The 20,302-nt window shown below is 50.5% G+C and overlaps 1 protein-coding gene across 2 annotated transcripts; it reads left to right on the forward strand.

Moving 5' to 3' along the window:
• The first annotated feature begins 230 nt into the window (after positions 1 to 230).
• SDCBP2 (syndecan binding protein 2) lies at positions 231 to 18,711 on the forward strand. Of its 2 annotated transcripts, none has more exons than XM_068987489.1 (9): positions 231 to 313; positions 9,872 to 9,966; positions 10,623 to 10,692; positions 11,311 to 11,411; positions 15,410 to 15,568; positions 16,348 to 16,523; positions 16,603 to 16,774; positions 18,312 to 18,403; positions 18,583 to 18,711. In XM_068987489.1, exons 2-9 carry the CDS (start codon positions 9,913 to 9,915, stop codon positions 18,635 to 18,637), a joined length of 879 nt encoding a protein of 292 aa, XP_068843590.1. In that variant the 5' UTR covers positions 231 to 313; positions 9,872 to 9,912; the 3' UTR covers positions 18,638 to 18,711. The 2 variants fall into 2 exon arrangements, with proteins under 2 accessions (XP_068843590.1, XP_068843589.1); XM_068987488.1 differs by having other exon boundaries at positions 295 to 313; positions 9,894 to 9,966.
• The last annotated feature ends 1,591 nt before the right edge of the window (positions 18,712 to 20,302 follow it).

Below are 20,302 nucleotides of genomic sequence, written 5' to 3' on the forward strand. Positions count from 1 at the left end.
AGGAACAGGTGTCCTATCCAAGTCTGATTTCCTCAAGGCCAAGAAGTCTGGTTCATACCCCTCCCCACAGGAGCTGTGAGCCTCTGGCCCCATTTCTACATCCAGACTAAGGCTAAAGCCCTCCTCTGAACCTGGTGACCTTGGGCAGGTTGACCCCAGCCGCAGGGACGTACTTGGGCCCATCCCAGGCCCGGGTGAGTCAGCTGACCAGGGAGCAGGAACCCAGCTGGGACAAGGGCCACCACCTTCCAGGGAGGGACCAGAGTCCGCCAGCAGTGGCTGGAGAAGGACGAGCAGCAGCACCTGACTACAGGTAAGAGCTGGGCGCAGGGCCCCTTGGCAGGGGGGTTGGAGGGGGCGAAGTGGACACCTGCTCTCACCTGTCTTCTTTCCCTGTTTCGACCCTTCTGGGACTTCCAGGCCTTTTCCTCTCAAGGTGCTTCTCTCTGGCAGTGAAATGTAAACTGGGGTTTCCTCTTCTGAGCCCAGCCCTGGGCCAGGTTCAAGGGTACGTGATCTTTATCCAGACATCACTAGGGCTCCATCCAGCCTCCTTCTGACTGCCTGGGACAGTGATCACAGGGACAGGACCCATACTTTATTCCTTGCAATGGGCCCCTGGAAAACCAAAGAGCAATCTCTGCAAGGAACTGAATGCGGGCTTCAGTTTCTGTTACTCACTTCTCTGCCTGAAGCTGTTTCCATCAACAAGCTCCTTATCAAGGAAGGAGAACCTGCTGGGGGCCTGGGCCAGTGGCCTGACCCAAGAACCGGTTTCCTCCTGTGGGGACTCCCACACAGTTGGGGAAACTGAATGAGGTCATGGATATAAGGAGCAGGCCTCACACAGCTAGCCTCAGAAAATGGGGCTTCAGACGGGGCTGCTATGTGCTGGGCAGGCACTGCACGGGCTGTTGTACATATGGTGGTCCAGACTACTAACAACTGTACCACCATCACCTCTAGCCTGGGCTCTCTGTTCACTCGCGCTCCCTCTTCTATCTTCCAAATGAAAGTCCGACCATGTCATTCTGCTGCTCAAAATTCTCCAGTGGCTGGCTCCCATCTCACAAGAGTCTATGCCAAGCCCTCAGCATGACCCTCAGGCCATAAAGGATCTAGTCTCTCTCACCACCTCTCCAAGCTTCTGTCCTACTGCTTCCCCTCTGAACAACTGACTTCAGTCTCATTGGTCAGACATTCCCTAAACAGAATAGGCACTCTCCCCTTAGGGCCACTGCAGTGGCTGTACCCTAAGCTCACTGCTTTTCCTTTCCCATTTAGGGCACTTGTGGCCCCCACCCTCAGCAGTGAGCCTCTTCTGGATTTCCAGGCTCTCTCTATCCTCCACTCCCTATCACTTCCCTAATCACCTAGCTATCTAACACTGCAGACGCACTTACTTATCCAGCTAGGTGACTTTCAAAGGCCAGTTTTTCTTTTGTTCCCTGCCCTATTACCGGTACTTAGAACAGTACTGGGACTTAGGTGCTAAGGGAATGTACTGAATGAACAACAGCTAAGGATTACTGCATGCCCTTTATTGTGGTAGTACTTTCTGTACACATCTCAAGAATCTAACCTCCACAACAACTCTGTGATGCAAGTATTGTTATTCATATTACAAAGGAAGAAATGACATGCAGGAGGGACTTGTCCGTGCTTGCTCTCCAGCCAGAGCACGTCAGTCTGAACCCATCCTGACTGCCTCCGAGGTCCTTGCTCTTGTTCTGCCTCTCCTGTGCCTGGGTTCAGAAGTATTCGCACTCCTTGAAAGAAGTTCAGTTTTTCTTCAGCAGGCAGTATAGCCTGAGGGAGGGATGGGGGTATAAGCTGGTGGCCTAGCAACAGCCTCTTCTTTTGCAACTCACCATCCCTGGGCTAATTTGGCCTTCCAGGAGCTATTCCTCTGACACTCTAACCCACGCTTCCCTCCCGCACACTGTCTTCTAAAGGATGGATGAGTTGTCCACAGGAACAAGTGGGCGTCCCGTAGTGTCAGCTCTTTGGAACAAAGTGTTCTCATTTCAAAGCCCAAAGATGGGGGCTGGTGACCCCTTTTCAGCCCTGCTGGTCTCTGAAAACCTGATTGCTGCTCAGTTGTGGGAGTTGCTATCACTCAGAATACCACAAAGTACAGAAGCTCAGGGATGGAAATCGTGGAAAATGCAATGGGAGAACATTTCTCTGGGTGAGCTAGGTTAGATGGGTTCTTTCCTTTCACAGGAGCCAATTAATTGTAGGAAATCACCAGCATCATATTGAGCAAACTCTTCCACTGTCATTGCAGGAGCCAGCCTTTCCATCTACCTCACAGGGCACTGTTTTATCACCCTTTCTAGGCCCAGGGTTTTTCTTCAAAGGTCTTTTTGGAACTTTTTGTCTTTCCCTTGGGTCTGCTTTCCATTTCAAGAAACAGTAATTGGACCCCTGCTGTGTGCCAGGGAGTGGGCACAACACTAGGGCTTCAGAAATGAGCAACATTTCTCACCAGAGAGGGAGACAGGCAAACACAGAGTAGTGGAAATCCAACTCAGGAAATGCAGACCTTGCTCACAGCAGGAGCTTAAAAAACACTAGTGGAATGAAGGATGAGATTAGTAGTGGAATGAGTATGAGATTCTATGGTTTAGAAAAGGGAGACTTGCTTATTTGTGTTTGGTTTGGGGAATTTGGGGGTAAAATGAATTCACCAGATGAACAAAGTGGTGGGGGCGGGGGAGACGTGAATGGCATTCAAGCGGGAACAGCACCTGTAAGAGCACAGAGGCATGAACTAGCAGGGTGAGTTACGATCAACAGGAGTCTGGAATGAATGAAATGCAGGGTAAGTGCACAACAGTGAGGTTATCAGGAGTCAGTGGAGAAGGTACCTGGAGTCAGCTCAGGGAAATGTGAACATCAAGTTGAAGTCGGAGATTTTACTCTGAGGGCAGGAGCCAAGGCTAACTCCCACGCTTCCGGCTCCGACCATGGGGTGCATTTGGTGGGGTCACTGTAGAGAGGAAGCAAAGCTGGGAAAAATGAGTTTCAACCAGCGGGAGGTAGTAAAGATCTGGAAGGCGGCTGGACTCGGGTCTGGGCTTCCCATCCCTGGAGTAACATACTCCACGCTCCTCCTCCTCACAGTCCAGTCTGTGCTCCCTGGCTTCCTCCGGGACGCCTTCCCCCTTGCCCCAGGCTTTTATCCTGCACCCTACAGACCCAACTGCCCGAATCTCTAACAACGAGGAAGTGGGTGGTTTTGCTGTGGGAAGTGATCTGCCAGGCCAAGCCCAAGACCCTCACCCCGAGCGGCAGGCCCTCAGTCATTCTCGGGTGGGATCCCAGGGTGAATCTTCCTGGGGCGGAGCACCAGGACGGGAAGTCAGGGCGGGACAAGAAACTTGGGAAGGTGACGTCTCAATGGGTGGGAAATACTCGGGGATCCAAGGTGCTTCCGAAACCCACGGGAGCGCTCGGAGCTTCCTCTTCCTAAAGAGCAACAGGCAGCCCGGAGCGCAGGCGTGTCAACTTTGCCCTCCTCCCTCCCACAGCTGCCTCAGAACGGAATCCTATCAGTCAGGGGAGGGTTCAGCCGCACCCGCTCCCCTTCGAGAAGCCGTTAATGGACTAAGGCTCAGGGGCGTGAGGAGGTGTAGGGAAACATTAGAATTAAAAGCGCAATTTGATCCGCGTAGCTTCCACACCGGTAAGAGGCGATGCGGAGCCGATCGAGCCTTTCCATCCCTTATTCTGCTGCTCTACCTGATTTTGTGTGTGTGTGTGTGTGTGGATGTGGGTGCCAGCCACGAGCGCCTGAAAAAAGCAAGAGGCCGGAGGTACGCTAGGATCCCACCCGACCAACAACCCACAGAGGAGGCTGCCATTTTCCACCCACAACCGCGGAGCACCCTGGGAACTGCGTGTAGCCACGCGCAGCCCCGGATGGATGAGACGCATGCGCTCTAGCCGCCTCAGCGCGCCCTAGCGGCCTGGCGGAGTCTTTGCTGTAACTCATAGCAACCAGGGGAGGTCGCTTCTCTTATTCCGAGCAGAGTTCGGAGCTACAGGAGGGTCAGAATGGGAGTCTTTTGGAGATCTTTGATCAGCGATCGTTGGACAGATTAGGAAAGAGGCCCTAGGGACCTGTGGTGCTTTCTCCGGTCCCCCTGTTCACGGAGTTGTGTGCCTGGCTGCTTCCAAAAAGCAGGGAATTGAGGCTGAGGTTTGTTCAGAGCGGTTTTTCACCCCCACCTCCTTAGGAGGCATTGCTGTGAACAAAGCTAGTGTAGGTGATGGAATTCCAGCTGAACTATTTCAAATCCTAAAAGGCGATGCTGTAAAAGTGCTGCACTGATATGCCAGCAAGTGTGGAAAAACTCAACAATGGCCACAGGACTGGAAAAGTTCAGTTTTCATTGCAATCCCAAAGAAGGGCAATATCAAAGAATGTTCAAACCACTGCACAGTTGCACTCATTTCATATGCTAGCACAGTAAGCTCAAAATCCTTCAACAGTATGTGAACTGAGAATTTCCAGATGTACAAGCTGGATTAAGAAAAGGCAGAGGAATTAAAAAGCAGGGACATCACTTTGCTGACAAAGGTCCGTCTAGTCAAAGCTATGGTTTTTCCAGTAGTCATGTACAGATGTGAGAGTTGGACCATAAGGAAGTCTGAGCACTGAAAAATTGACGCTTTTGAACTGTGGTGCTAGAGAAGACTCTTGAGAGTCCCTTGGATAGCAGCGATCAAACCTGTCAATCCTAAAGGAAATCAACCCTGAATATTCATTGGAAGGACTGATGCTGAAGCTGACTACTTTGGCCACCTGATGTGAAGAGCTACTCATTGGAAAAGACCCTGATACTGGGAAAGACTGAGGGCAAGAGGAGAAGGGGCTGGCAGAGGATGAGATGGTTGAATGGCATCATCGACTCAATGGACATGCATTTGAGCAAACTCTGGGAGATAGTGAAGGACAGGGAAGCCTGGCATGCTGCAGTCTGTGCTAAGTCACTTCAGTCGTGTCCAATTCTTTGTGACCCTATGGACTGTATTCTGCCAGGCTCCTCTGTTCATGGGATTTCCCAGGCAAGAATACTGGAGTGGGTTGCCGTTTCTTTCTTCAGTGGGTCTTCCTGACCCAAGGATTGAACCCGTGTCTCTCACGCCTCCTGCATTGGCAAGCAGGTTCTTTACCACTAGCGCCACCTAGGAAGCCCTACACTACAGTCAATGGAGTTGCAAATAGTCAGACGTGACTGAGTGACTGAACAGCAACAAGTTGGAAAAAAAAAACCCAAAACAGCATGTTGCCCTGTCTGCACTGTAAAGGAGAAATGAGGGCAATGAAAGTAGTTTATAATAAAAGAATATGCACTTCACTATGTAAAAGCTCAGACTGCGTTACACCGGATCACACTTGTACTTAAATTGAGGAAGTTTGGATCTGTGTGCTCAGATGCTCAGTTGTGTCCTACTCTCTGGGACCCCATGGTGTAGCCCGCCAGGCTCCTCTGTCCATGGGTTTCCCCCAGCAAGAATACTGGAGCAGGTTGACATTTCCTCCTCCAGGAGATCTTCCCAACCTAGGGATCCAACCAGGATCGTTTGCTTGTAGGCAGTCTCCTGCACTGGCAAGCAGATTCTTTGCCACTAGGGCCACCTTGGATTTAATAGATAGTATTCAGCTGAATTTTGCCAAAGTTTATATTTGGCATCTTGAGTCAAAGCTTAAATGTATTTGTATACAGGCGTGGAGGGACTGTGACAGCGACAATTGCAGACACACACGAGTGTGTTCTGGTGACCGCCCCATGTTGTGGAGAATTGACAATTATTTTTCAAAATGGTGAACAAAACCAAGAATAACTTCCTCAGATAAGCTGGTGTATACATTTCTGGATGGCATATTATATATTAAAACCAGGTAAAGTTTCATTGTATTTGTATATAAAATGTTATACACAGGTTTTTTTTTTGTTGTTGCTTCCATGAAGGTTTGGTGGGATATTGGAAACTTGTGCGGGACAGTTTGTTGTGATGAGCTGTTCTGTGCATTACAAAAGGTCCTGGTCACTACTCCCTGCTTCCTAAACGCTAGTGTCCCCTCATTCTTGTGACATCCAAGAATGCCCACACAAATTTCCAGTCTGTTTCTTGGAAAACCACTTATCTATTCAGTCAAATAGGAATTTTTGTCAGCATCTGTGTGCTGGGTGCTGTTTCAGTGGGGAGGCGTAGGGTGATGAACAGGACACAGTCCCTGGCATTCTGAGCTGGAGTTCAGAATGAGGGGATACCCAGATAGTAATCGTATAATATGATAAATAACTTGACAGTAGGCGCAGTACGAGTCAGTTTGGGAACACAAAAAGACCTAGCCAGCTAGCCAGGGGTCCCACAGCCTGAAAAAGCCAAGCAGAGAACTTGCATTTGAGCTGAGCCTTGAAAGGCTTGAAAGGCTCTGCAGAGAAGAGTGGTATGCCAAGCAGAGGGACCTGCATATCAAACAGGTCCAAGGTCGCTGGCACATAATGGACACTCAAATAGTGTGAATGAGTAGATGGATAATTGAATGAGATATGCATATTTCCTGGCAGGAGCCATTCCCCACTATATTGTGAATTGGTAAAAGGCAGGGAAACACCTGCCTCTTGATTCCACCCAGATCCCTAACCTTGGTTGAGACCCAGAGAAGGTGGCAGTGGTGAAAGTGTCTCAGAGCCAGAGGACGGGTTGTGTGATCCCAGCCTGGAAAGGATCTCCAGGAAGTGGATCTCAGATTCTGCTCGCCCAGATGGGAGCTGCTACAGATATAAAAGCTCTGCTACTTCAGTGTTTGAAAAAGCAGGGCAGGGATGCCTCTTATTTTCACATCTGTAGCTCATGTGTGATCCAGGGCGGTATCTTTGATGGGTGGTACCCTCTGAGGACTGTCCCAAGATCCAAGTCTCCTGGAGTGTGTGCACAGAAGGGAAGACCACAGGCAAAGGGGCCTCTCCCCCTAGCTGATTTAAAGCAGGTCAGAGCCTGTCTCCCTCTCCCCATTGGACCATCCCTGTCTCCTTAAGATGGTCATTTCTGCCCCAAAGACCAGGTGAGGGCAAAGATCTGGAACTGCCTGCCCCCAGGAACCAAGCGGGCAGTGTGAGCCAGCTGGATGGGTACTTTGGGAAACAAGAGGTGTGTGCAACCTCATCTAAGGGCAGGCTGTGACTCCGGCCTGGCTGAGTGTTGATGTGTATGATTCCTGCTCTTGCATTGCCAAGTATTTTGTGTGTGTGTGTTTTTTTTTTCCTGTACAAGATAGACGAGGAGAATTTTATATTTCCAGATTTTAAAATGTTGACACTAATTCAAATGAAAACAGAAAAAACAAGCCAGTGAAAGGTAAACAAAACCTGTTTGGGACCTCACATCCTGGTTTCCAGTCCTAGGAAGGTGCACGTTCATAGGACATTAGTGCTTTACTTTACAAGGAGAAACGTGGAAGCCCAGGCAGAATGCATTGCTTCTGGAAATACTGAGTTGATGTCCACGCTACAGGCTAGGGGTTCCACAATAAATTAGAAGGTCTAGTTTCTGCCCATTTGGAACTCCCAATAGGCAGATCAAGAGGCAACTTCGGAGCAGTGAGTGATCAACAGACTAAGAACTGAGCTGGGAGAGGAGGCGAGTGTGTGGGTAGGGGGAGCACAAATCAAGGCAAGTTTCCTGAAGAGCCCTCTGATACGGAACTTGAAAATAATTGGAAGTTAGCCAGTCGGGGAGCAGAGGGGGTAGAAATGTATGCCAGACAGAGGGCGCAATAATACACGCAAAGTCCTGGGGACACGAGGAAGTTCAGTTAATTCAAGGATCTAAAAGTAGCTCATTGTGGCTGAAGCTGAGGGTGGGGTTTGGGAGAAAGACGTGTGGAAAGAAAGAAAGCGGGAGAATTAGACAGGGGGTGCAAGCAAATGTCTATTGGGACTCAGGGCCAATGAGTACACCGGTCTTGATGTAAGAGACAACAGAGGCTGAGGGGGTCTGGGGCGCCTGGGAGTCGGCTGCGACTCAGATGTAGCCACTCAGCGGTGGTCCAGGGTTGCTAGAGTGTCCTGTTTTTTCAGGAGCAGCGTGAAGCTAGATTATTAAGTGCGGTGTGTTGAGTTCTGCATTTAAGCTTTTAACTTTGAATATATAAAGTCCTTGGCAAGGTTAAACAACATCTGTTTGCATCTGGCCTGTGAGCCACTGGTTCCAGTCTCTGGAGGAATCGTAAAGGGCATGTGGACTGGATTCTGAAAGTGGGGGAGCCACTGGCCGGGGGGGTGGGCTTTAATCAGGGGCATGGCGTTCCAGGCTCACACAGAAAGGACCTGTTGGCTGGAGAACAGCAGTGGAGTTGACTCATTGGAGATGTTGTGGTTCCTGCAGAAGAGCGAGGAGATGGAGGAGGACGATGTGGGGATGGGCGGGGAGATGGAGGAGGACAGCATGAGGATTAGCGATGGGATGTGGGGGTGATAGGGTGTGATGGCAGACTAGAAGGGACGGCGTGTGCACGGGGTCGTTGGGGAGGCTTAAAGTTGATACATGTCAAGGCAGCGAGTGCTGAGGAAGGACAAGGAAGAGTGATGGAGGAAGATGACCTTGACTCCTGGGGATCACTCAGGGGAGATGCCCAGAGATTCTGGACCTGGCCCAGGAATGTGGGCCCAGTGCAGTGAATAGGACCCCCTGGATCGCCAGGAACTGCAGGACACTGAGGACAACTGAAGAGCCCAGGACCAGAGGCTGGTCTGAAGTCTCTGCTGAGGGCAGGGCCCTGGGTGGGAGCAGGGGTGTCTGAGGAGCCAGGGTGGGAGGGTGGGGTAGGGGCTTCCAGCTGGCGAGGACTGGCCCAGCAAAGGCCTGTAGATGTGATGGAGCCAGTGTGTTAGTGGGTAAATGGAGAAGAATCCAGAAAGACAAACTGCTCCTTGCTCACATTTAATCTAGGGAGGAAATAAAGCTTTTCGGCAGGTAATTTCTTTGAATTTCTTTGGGTACCTTGCTCCAAGGTCCTGCTGGTTCTCCCCTGACAGGTAGGAAGGTTTTTAGTAAATGTTTATGGTCCCCCATCATTTCTTTATCCCTCTGAACAATACTCTGCTGAGCATATAAACTCTGTTACAGTTTGTGTGCATGTTGTTAAGAGTTTCCATTGGCCTTCATCATGATCAAGATCAAGATCAAGACTCACCAGTGAAGCCGGAAATGGCAGTAGGGGCTCAAATGCCCAGAGATGGAGAGGGGTGGGCGGGGGCAAGGGAGGAATTCAAAAGTGCCTGCTGCCTTTCTCTTGTAATATGAAGTCCCCAACCGCTTGACACTGGACTGAGCCCCGAGTAGTTGTGGGAGGATGCTGCACAAACCCCTAATGCTGGCCGGGTATACAGTAGGTGCTCACTGTGCACCAACTGGACCAGGTTTAGGTCTTGAGAAATAAGATCCTGTAAGGCTGTCTGACCTTTGAAACATGGCAGGGAAGGACATGGCTCCCCAGTCCTGCTTTGCCTGGTTAGCATGTCCTGGGTGACCCCTGGGTCCAGGTTCTAAAGCCCAGAGTCAGCTGAACATGGTGGGGTGGGATTTTTCAGGAGCGGAGAACATGGGCTTGGGAACCAAACAGACTCTGGCTCAATCCCAGCTCCTCCATTTCTAAAATGGGGATAATAATACCTATTATATAACTGGTATAATAATATAATATATAACAATATATTATATATGATTAATATAAAATATTATTATATATAATCATGTAATAGTAGTATAATAATAATACTACCCTTCCTGACGTCTTTCTCATCCTGAGAGTGCTGGGTGGCACATGTCTGTGTCTCCTCTCACCCCTCAGCACCCCGCTCTGTGCCCTGCAGGGTGTTCCAAGGAGCAGCCATGGCCACCCTGTACCCATCTCTGGAGGACCTGAAGGTGGACCAGGCCATGCAGGTAACCTGCCAGGCTGTTAGCCTGGGTGCCCTGATGGGGCTTTGGGATTACCCCAGGGTAGCTAAGGGAGGCTGGTCTTGGGTCAAGGCTGGAGGCCCTTGGGAGTTCCTTATTGGCCCCAAGGCATGCGGGTCCCCAGTGCAGGGGCTGCTGGCAGAGCAGGTGTTCAGAGGCCAAGGCAGTGGGATCACAGCAGGTGGAGAAGACGAGCAGCTGCAGACAGGCCTGTGTCTGGTGCCTGCTTAGTCCCAGTGCTTCCTCCACTGGGGTTCGTGCAGACCCCATGCTCTAGGGCAAGCTTCCAGGGTAAACCCTGTGGCTGTGGTGTTTGGCCTACTCAGCCTCCAGAAGCCCTTTCCTCCTTCCATCCTACATGAGGTCCTAGGGGGTTTTGAGAACTGGGAGCTTTTTGACTGACAATTACCTTGGCCACCACAGGTAGTAAATGAGCTGTGACATTCAGTGGGTTGCAGGCCCTTGGGAGAACCTCCCTCCTGAGGCATGGAGGTGTGCGAAGCCACATTTATTGAAAGGTTGGATACCCGCTCAGGCCACGAGCATACCTATTGCCCTGACCCCCATCCTCAGGGAGCCCCAAGCTCCAAGGGCTCTGGGGTTCTGACCACAGCTGAACGGCACTCCCCTTCCATCCCCAGGCCCAGGCCAGAGCCATACCCAGGATGCCTGCCCTGCCAGTACGGGGAAAAGGGGACTCCCAGCCTCCAGGTGAGTGATGGGGATGGGGTGCTTTGAGCCGAGAGTGACTTCTGCTGGCCGTTTCCGAGCGCCTGCCTCTCGCCTGCCACAGAGCCACAGGCACTGTGTACAGTTGTCCCCCTACTTTGAGGGGGACACTGAAAAGCTGTGACCTTGTGAGGGCCCCGACGGCCCTGACTTAGGGCCACCAAGGAAGGCTGCGTGAGGAGACCAGGATGTATGCGGTGGCCCTGGGGCTGCTCTGGCTATCTTGACTGGTCCTGCGGTAGCAAACTTGAGCTCAGGCCCAGCTCCTCTCCTTACCGTGCAGTTTCCCAGAGCTGCCTTTGAGTTGGCTGGTGCCAAACAAAGCTAACTGAGCTGAACACCAAAGTGATCCGTGAGGGGCTGTGTCCCAGGCTGCTCCTGGGGGAAGCAGACCACCCGAGGGGAGGACCCACATTGCCAGCAAGTGTTCCCAGGGCTGCAGAGCCGTCTCAATAATATACTGCATTCCTGGGAGTAAACACCCTCTCGGGCCCTTTTGTTTCTTAACAAAGATGAGTGACCACTTGGGAGCCAGGCAGGTGTGGCCAAGCTCATGGCCAGAATAACATCTTTCTCTTCTCCCCCTTCCCTTCCCATCAGTTTTGTACCCTAACCTGGCAGAACTGGAAAACTATATGGGTCTTTCCCTCTCCAGCCAGGAAGTCCAGCAGAGCCTGCCTCAGACTCCAGAAGGTGCCAGTGTAGGTATTTGTCTCTTGCCTGTTGCGGGCCCTCCTTCCTTGGTCTTGCATTTAAACAGATTTGTATCTCCTCTCTCTATAGCATCCCTGAGGTTCTGTTTCTTGATGATATGTTTCCCTTTGAACCTTCATGAGAAGTGCCATGGGGTTTCATGGTTTCCTGCAGGCCTTGGGGCTAGAGGGCCACTGCCTGCCCTTTGACCTCTGACCTGCTGGCCTGAGCTTGCTGGATGAGAAGGGAGGACGTCAAACCTGGCCTGAGCCTGGGTGCTTCTAATGAGGGGCTGCCTGTGACTTGGGAGCAGCTGCATGGTTAGACAGAGCCTGTGAGGAGGAGCTTGTCAGCCCCCAGTCCCCAAATGAAATAATAATGCTTAACCCTTGTTCTCTATGACTTCAGGGAGCAAAAAAACAAACAAACAAACAAAAAACATAACATAGAAATATTCACTCCTGAAAATGTATTCACTTATAGACTCAGACCTGAAACTGTCTCCCCATCAGCTTCAACATTCCTGGTGGGTCCATTGTGCTGGTCCAGTGCAAATCGATTGCAAAGTGCAAATACAAATCTTGGTAAGGCTGTGGGATTTCATGAAATTGATAGAAGTGACGATGAGAGCTGCCACACTGACACATGATTTCACAGGAGAAATCAGCAAGGATGAGCTCATGTAGGATCCTGAGCAAAGTTGGTGACACCCTGGAGTGGTTTTCCGAAATGACGCCCTTGACAGTCATGTAGGCAAGCACACCCAGGAAGCAAAGTAGGTCACATTGTCCAATTTTAATCCACTGATTGATCTCTCTTTGGTCAATACCCCAGACAACCTAAATTTGATGAAAAAAAAAATGACAGATAATGCACTTTCATAATTAAAATTTTTAATTATTTTTAGTTTTTCTTTTTAAATAATCGGAGATTCAGTCAGGAAGTTGCCAAGACAGAGAAGTCGTCTGTACCCTTCAGCCAGTTTTCCCAATGGTTCCATTTTATGTAACAGTACTGTAGTGTCAAAGCCAGGCATTTTCCATTGGTGCAGTGTGTCTAAGGTTCTGTCTTTTTGTCACCTGCAGCCGCCAGCCCAATCGAGATACAGAACTACATCACCACAAAAGTCTCCCTCGTGCCGCCCCTTTGTGATCATGCCCAGCCTCCCCTTCAGCATCCTCAGCCCCTTGGCAGTCACTAGCATGCTTTCGTCCCTATAATTTTATCATTTCAGAAGGTTATGTAAGTGAAATCACATGGTGTGTGACCTTTTCCGATGGGCGCTTTCCACTCAGCGTTGTGACCTGGAGATCCTTCAAGGCTGTCGCCTGTTGCAACAGTTCATTCCTTTTTATTGCAGGATTGCGTGGCTATAGCTCAGTTTGTTTAACCTCTTGAGGGACATCTTGGTTGTTTCCAGTTTTTGTCTATTATAAACTAAGATATTACAGATGTTTGTATACAGGTTTTTGTACAGACATAAGTTTTCATTTCTCTGGGATAAACGCCCAGGAGTGCAATTCCTAGGTAGTGTAATACATGTATGGCTAATTTTTTTTTAGAAAGAAACGGCCAAACGATTTTCAGAGTGGCTGTATTATTTTATTTTCCTGCCAACACTGCATGAGTGTTTTGTTGGCACATCTTTGCCAGCATTTGATATTATCACTATTTTAAATTTTACTCATGGTAGGTGTGTGGTGATGCCTTATCATGGTTTTTATTTGCACTTTCCTAATGACTAGTGATGTTGAACATCTTTTCATGTGCTTATTTGCCAGCTGTATATTCTTTTTGGTAAAATGTTTCTTCATATATTTTGCTTATTTTCTAAATGGATTATTTTTTAAAGTCAACTTTCAAGACCTTATTCTAAAGTCCTTTGTCGTTTGATTTGTAAACATTTTTCTCCCACTGTGTAACACCTTTCATTGTATTAAAAGAGTTTATTGGAGAACAAAAGGTTTCCAATTTTGATGAGGTTCAATTTATTGATTTTTCTCTTTGTGGCTCATGCCTTGGTGGCCTAAGAAACTTGACTGAGCTCTAGGTTTCTGAAAAATTTTCCCTTTTACTTCTGAAACTCTTATAGTTTTTTGTTTAAATTTGTGATTGAACTTGAGTTAATCTTTGCATAAGGCATGAGGTCACGATTCATATTTTGCCTGTGGATGTTCAGTTGCTCCCATGCCATTTGTTGAAAAGGCTCTTCTGTCTTCACTAAATCGTTCTCACACCTCTGTTAAGAAGCAGTTGGCCCTACTTGTGTGAGGCTATTTCTGGATATTCTCTCTTCTGCTCCAAAGGTCTGTCTCTCCCCAGTACCACACTATCTTGATGACTGTAGCTATACAGAAAGTCTGGAAATCTGGTAGAGTCATTTCTCCTGTTTTTTTCTTTTTTGTCAGACTAGTTTTAGCTATTCTAGTTCCTTTGTGTTTTCATGTAAAGTTTATATTAACTTTGCTTCTATCTACAAAACATACAGACTGTGATAGGAAATGCATTAAATATGTATGTCAATTTGTGGACAGTTGACAGCTTCGTCTAGTTTTTCTGATCCATCAATACAAAATATTTCTTTATTTATTTAGACCTTTGATCAGGCTTCCCCAATAGCTCAGTTGGTAAAGAATCCACCTGCAATCTGCCTGCAGGAGACCCTGGGTTGATTCCTGGGTCAGGAAGATCCGCTGGAGAAGGGAAAGTCTACCCACTCCAGTATTCGTGGGCTTGCCTTGTGGCTCAGCTGGTAAGGAATCTGCCTGCAATGCGGGAGACCTGGGTTCAATCCCTGGGTTGGGAAGATCTCCTGGAGAAGGGAAAGGCTACTCACTCCAGTATTCTGGCCTGGAGAATTCATCCATGGGGTGAAAGGAGTTGGACATGGCTAAGAGACTTTCACTATCAAACTCACAATACATTATATTAAAAACAACAGTAATGAGTACTCGAAATTTATCTTTTTAATAACTTCTCTATTTTCTACTAATATCTATCCTACTGAGGTTATTTCAGTTTTTATCTAAAGGTAGAAATATCATATGATGATGTGATGAGAATTCCATGGACTGTACATTCCATGGGGTTGCAAAGAGTCAGACATGACTGAACGACTTTCATGTCAGTTCACTTCACTTCTCTGATCTCTTTTATCAGTGTTTTGTCATTTCCAGCATACAATTCCTGTATATGTTTTATTAGCTCCACACCTAAGTATTTCTTTCTTTTTTTTTTTTTTAGTGATTGTAAGTGGTATTGTATTTTTAATTTCAGTTTCCACGTATTCATTGTTAGTATATAGAAGTACAATTGATTTTTTGGTATGCATTGGTCTTGTGTCCTGTGACCTTGTTGAACTCACTTATGAGTTCTAGGAGTTGATCTGTAGATTCTTTGGAATTTTCTAGTAAAGCATCGTCTCATCTGAAAATAGGGACCATTTTATGTTTCTTTTCCAATCTATATGTCTTTTATTTCCTTTCCTTGCCTTACTGATCTGGCTAGTTCTTCCATTACTGTATTTAACAGTAGTGGTGGGAGTGGACATCTTTGCCTTGTTCCAGATCTTTTGATGGGGGGAATAGTATTCACTCATCTTGATACTTTTGACAAAATTTTTTTCAAGGCAGAAATCAACTTGAGCTCCTTTACCCCCTCACTGTTCACGATTTTCTGTGAATCTTTTTATTTTAAGTGGATTTTAAAAGGTTCTTCTGACACTAAGTTGTCTTGGAAAATGAAGACCCTTTTTCTATAATACGCACCTGTCCTCCAGGCTCTGTTTTCCTGGCTGTGTTTTTTTGGGGTATGGACTTTGACGCCCCCTAGCGGCTTCATGGCGCCATGTGTCCTCTTGCTCGCAGGAGGTATGTGTGTGGTCTGCGGTGGGCTGGAGCTCAGGGTCCACCCCGTTCTCTTTTCCCAATCCCTGTTCCCACGCTTGGACCCTTGAGGCACGAGGCCCCACGGCGCTGGCTGACCTCTTCTCCCCTGTGGTCTGCAGGCAGCGGGCTCGGGCCCCTCGCCGGGCCAGGTGGTGGCGCCGGTGTCCGGGAACAGCCTGGGCGCACTGCGTGCGGAGATCAAGCCCGGGGTGCGAGAGATCCACCTATGCAAGGACGAGCGTGGCAAGACCGGGCTGCGGCTGCAGGCCATCGACAAGGTGGGGGTGGGGTCGGGCGGGAGGGGAGGGGCCCCGCGGAACGCAGAGAGAGATCGCGTGCTGGACTGCGCCTGCCTGCGGCCCGAGCTGCCCGCGGGAGCCAAGCTTCACCCGAGTCCTAGACAGGCTCGTCCTTTCCATCGCCTCCCATAAGGCGCTTGCTCTGGGCTTGCTCTGGGTTGTGCTAGGGACCCTCCACTTGCCCCTCCTGGGACTTCATGCCTCCTTGCTCCCCACTCACAGGGATCTGGCTTCTGGGAGGCTTTCTGAAGACAGTGTAAGGCGAAGGGTGTGGGGGTGTTGGTTCGGATGCCAGCATGAGAGGCCTTGTAGTCTGGTGACTGGGGATGCAACCACTAGTTGGAATTCCTGAAAGTGTTAGTTGCTCAGCCATGTCCAACTCTTTGTGACCTCATGTACTATAGCCTGCCAGGCTCTGTCTGTGGAATTCTCTAGGCAAGAGTACTGGAGTGGGTAGCCATGCCCTTCTCCAGAAGATCTTCCCAACCCAGGGATTGACCGAGCCTCCTGCATTGCAGGCAGATGCTTTATCATCTGAGATACTGGGAAAACTCCTGAATTCCTGACTCCGTTGCTTCCTAGCTGTGTGGCCCACTTCCTCACCAGGAAAATGGGGTACCCTGTATGTTGCTGTACAGAGCTGCAGTCCCAGGGCCCAGTGGGCTCTGAGAAGATCAGGAGGCAAACAGCAGCCCAGGAGGAGGCACCTGGGCTCAGGTTGGGCTGGGGGAACTGACTGCGGGGCTCGCCTCCTCCAGGGGCTCTTCGTGCAGCTGGTCCAGGCCAACACCCCTGCATCCTTGGTGGGGCTGCGCTTTGGGGACCAGATTCTGCAGATTGATGGACGTGACTGTGCTGGGTGGAGCACGGACAAAGCCCACCAGGTGGTGAAGAAGGCATCGGCCGAGAAGATTGTCATAGTCGTTCGGGACAGGTGAGCACCCGGGTCCCAGGAGCCTGTCTGTCTGCCCTTGGTTATGCCCCAGGCCCAGCTCACCGTCCCTCCCTGCCAGGCCGTTCCAGCGGACCATCACCATGCACAAGGACAGCACAGGCCACGTCGGCTTCGTCATCAAGAAGGGGAAGATCATCTCTTTGGTCAAAGGGAGTTCTGCGGCCCGCAATGGGCTCCTCACCAACCACTATGTGTGTGAGGTGAATGGGCAAAACGTCATCGGGCTGAAGGTAAGCAAGGCGGAGCATGGCTCCATCCCAGGACCTCAGGGACTGGGCGATTGAGAGGTGGTGGGAAGGTTCGTGTCTGTCGGTGGGCTGCCGCCCCCACCCAGCTTCAGATCCTCATCCTAAGGCTGCTGCAGGGTGAGACAAAGGTACAAGTGCTCCGAGCACAGTGCAGACACTAAGTGCTCAGTAAATGCTCGCTGTTGTTACTCATGAAGGCCAGAGGTGTGACAGCAGGTGGTGGTGGCGGTGATGACGTGTGTAAGGAAACAGGTGTCCGGGGCGGGGGTGAGGGGCTCCTGGCTGCACGGACTACTCTGTGTGATATTTCTGTTTGTATCCTGGATCATGTTCACTAATAGGAATACTTTAGGAAATGGCTCTTCAGAAGCCCATTGCCTACCTCTTTCCTCTCCCCAACAGTGTGTGTGTGTGGTTAGTTTTATCTTTAAATACAAGAAGGAGCAAATGGTCTGGGGCCAGTGCTGTGATGTCGACTAGGGGACAGGGTGGGTGCCTTCGGGGAATGGACCCCAGAAGAGGATGAGTCACATGGCTTCTGGTCCCTGGACAAATGAGAGCGGTTTATCCTGGTTGATGCCACCAGGACTGAAAGCGGTTCTTAATTCCAGTTGTGATTTAGAGTGAGGGTCCCCCTACTCCAGCATCCAGGGCTTTGGGGCTCGCAGGCAGGTGGAGGTGGCCTGGGGGGTCTTGCCATCTCACCCCACAGATGACACAGTCTTGTGAGCCACGACCCCTCCCTCATAAGGGCCATCCCCAGGTCACTCTTGTCACACATCTTCTCCCCTGTGCCTGACGGTCTGGTCCCATCTGGCACATCTTCTCCCATTGATCCTGGCACAGCTAGGAAAACACACAGCCAAGTCGGGGGTCTATGTAAAGTCAAGGTCACGGTCTCCAGGTAAGGGCCAGAGGCTCAGCTCGTGCGTTAGCATTCAGCTTTGGGCTGTTCGGCACACTCTCTGTAGGTGCTTCTTGTATCTTGTTCTCCCCACAATCTGAACGGCTTCTGCAGGCCTTTCTTTTTGCTGGTCAACAAGATTAAGAGGAAGAGGTACCCCACGGCCTCGGCTCAGGCTGACAGGAGCCCAGAGAAGAGGGTGGGTGGGTGTGCCTACTGTCCCCCCTTGTTCCCCCACTGCAGTGTGGTTCTCTTTCTGCTTTGAGGTCAGAATCCTGGTGTGACTGGGGCCCAGGAGACGGCATACGCATGTGGTTGGTGGGATTCCCGGGGCTCTTTGGGGGAAGTCATGTCCGTGAGGCCTTTCGGTGTCAGGCCCACATAGGCCCTCGAGGTGAGGGTAGGAGAGGTTAGTCTGTTTTACTGAGAGAGCCTCAGATGGGAGGCCCACATTCTTGCTTGAGCTGGGGGCCTGCCACCCTCACTCAAGGGGCAACCTATTCCCTACCGTCATTGTCAGTGGTGGACTCCAGCAGGGCCACACTGACCACTTCCCAGAGGTGCCTCAGAGTTGCCCCTGGCCCCCAAGGTGACCGTCACTCACCTCTTCTCCAGGACAAAGAAGTCACAGAGATTCTGGCCACCGCCGGGAACGTCATCACCCTGACCATCATCCCCACTGTCATCTATGAGCACATGGTCAAAAAGTAAGGCTGCGCCCCTCCCCTCCGCCCTGGCCCCTCCCCTCCGCCCTACCCCCTCCCCTCCCCACCTTCTGGCTGCCAGCTTCTGGTAACTTGGGGTGAGGCAAGGGAGGCACAGGTTTTGGGGGGAAAGGGGAGAAGGTGCTGCCGGTTTTGGCGACTGTCCTTGTTGCTGTATCTAGGTTGTCCCCGACCCTGCTCCACCATACCATGGACCACTCCATCCCTGACGTCTGAGGCCACGGGACAGCAGCTCAACCCTGTCACCCTCCTGCCAGAAAGGGAATGTCCGTGCCTGCGGAGGCGTGCTGCCTGGGGGCGGGGCGGTCTCAGGGGGTGGGGTCTTCTCAAGGGGGCGTGTTCCGGGCGGGGCGACATGGCATCCTGTGCGCCTGTTATTTACATAAACTGGCCTTGTTGGAGTCTCAGCCACTCAACTGGGCTAAGGCCGGGACAGGGCCCACAGGCAGCCATTCTCTGTGCTGATTTAAATGCTCGTCACGTCGGCTGGCCAGCTAAACACTTTCTAAAGTTGCAGCTAGGTCCCTTTCAAATTTTTGCCTCTACCAGTAAAACAGTTCCGTGTTTTGAGAACAGAAATACTTTTTTTTTTTTTTTGTAAGAATTGTTTCTGTTTCCTTTACTTGTTCTTGTCACAAACTGTATAGAGTTTTAACCCTTCACGGTCTTTTGAATAAAGATTTGATTTTAAATAAAATCCCTTCCTCAGAAGTAATTGATATTCCAGAATCCTCAGTCCCATTATGCACCAGTGTTGGTTGTCTTTTAAGCAGTGGTGAGACCGAGGCCTTTTCTAGGCATTGCCTCTGACAGCATGGCTTGGCTTGGCCTGGCCAGAGTCACATGCTGCCTGTTGGTGTGAGGCTGGGATGACTGGGTGTTGGTGGGGGACAGTGTGGGCTCTGGAAGGGGGCACCAGCCTTAGAGCGCCCCCTGCTCAGTGACTCCAGCTGGCTTCTGCATCTGTAGGTGTGAAAATCACCTCAGGGGTGCTGGAGAGGATGGAATGGGTGCACTCTCAGACCCCAATGGGGCTGACACTGAGGGGGTGCCAAGTGACCCCCAAGTGACGCATGGCAGAGCTGAGCCAGCTTGCAGCTCTCAGGTTCCCTCGACCTCAGGAAAGGTATCTGCCCACTCAGCTCTTTCCAGGGTGTGAGTTTTGACTCCCATGTGGGCGGGGACAGCGTGAGCCCCCTTTATCCCCCTCACTGCCCCAAAAGACACAATATAAAGAAAACAGGCAATGGATCTGGTTGTGTTTTCATGCTTTAATCCAGAGCTGTTCTGCTGTAGGTACAACTCTGTCAGATCAAAAGGACAAAGGAGACAAAGTGAAGACCCCTCCCCACCTCCCACCCCCTTCCTGTATCCCCTGAATTCTCTGTCAAGGGCATGGCTGAATATAACAGTGCACTATGACTTGTTTGTACTGACCCCTAGGTCACAGAGGGGTCATGAGTTCACTGGGCAGAGGCCCCTCCGTAGGCCTCCACCCCAGAACTTTGTCACTTGCCCCCTGCGCCGCCCCCGCAAGGTGCTGCCAGGTACCCTGGTGCTACTGGTGACTGGGAACGGTGTTCATTGTAGAGCTAAGTTATCCCCTTGGGAGATATGTGGAATAAACTTCACTTGAGGCCAGCTCTCTGAGCAGAGTACTGCCCCTGACTCTGATTCCTGCTTGAGCCTGCACCAGGGGAGTAGCAGGGCCAACCCCGGCCTGGACCCCACAACTGAGGGGAAGCCAATTCTGGCAGCAGCGCTCCAAGGGACCAGCAGTTCCAGAAGGTGATTCCTGAGAACAGTGTTGCTCAGGATCTAATCAGCTCCAGCCAGAGGCTGGGGAGAGGAGGAGGCCCCAGAGATTTCTGCTCTAGAAGC

This window comes from Capricornis sumatraensis, chromosome 15 (assembly GCF_032405125.1).
Source record: "Capricornis sumatraensis isolate serow.1 chromosome 15, serow.2, whole genome shotgun sequence".
NCBI lineage: Eukaryota > Metazoa > Chordata > Mammalia > Artiodactyla > Bovidae > Capricornis > Capricornis sumatraensis.

What these genes read in the sequence shown, in the direction of transcription:
- SDCBP2 (XM_068987489.1), top strand. Translation starts at nt 9,913, where the DNA reads ATGGCCACCCTGTACCCATCTCTGGAGGACCTGAAGGTGGACCAGGCC. An exon ending in AAAACGTCATCGGGCTGAAG is followed by an intron (nt 16,775 to 18,311) that starts GTAAGCAAGGCG and finishes CCTCTTCTCCAG; the next exon opens with GACAAAGAAGTCACAGAGAT. An exon ending in TATGAGCACATGGTCAAAAA is followed by an intron (nt 18,404 to 18,582) that starts GTAAGGCTGCGC and finishes TGCTGTATCTAG; the next exon opens with GTTGTCCCCGACCCTGCTCC.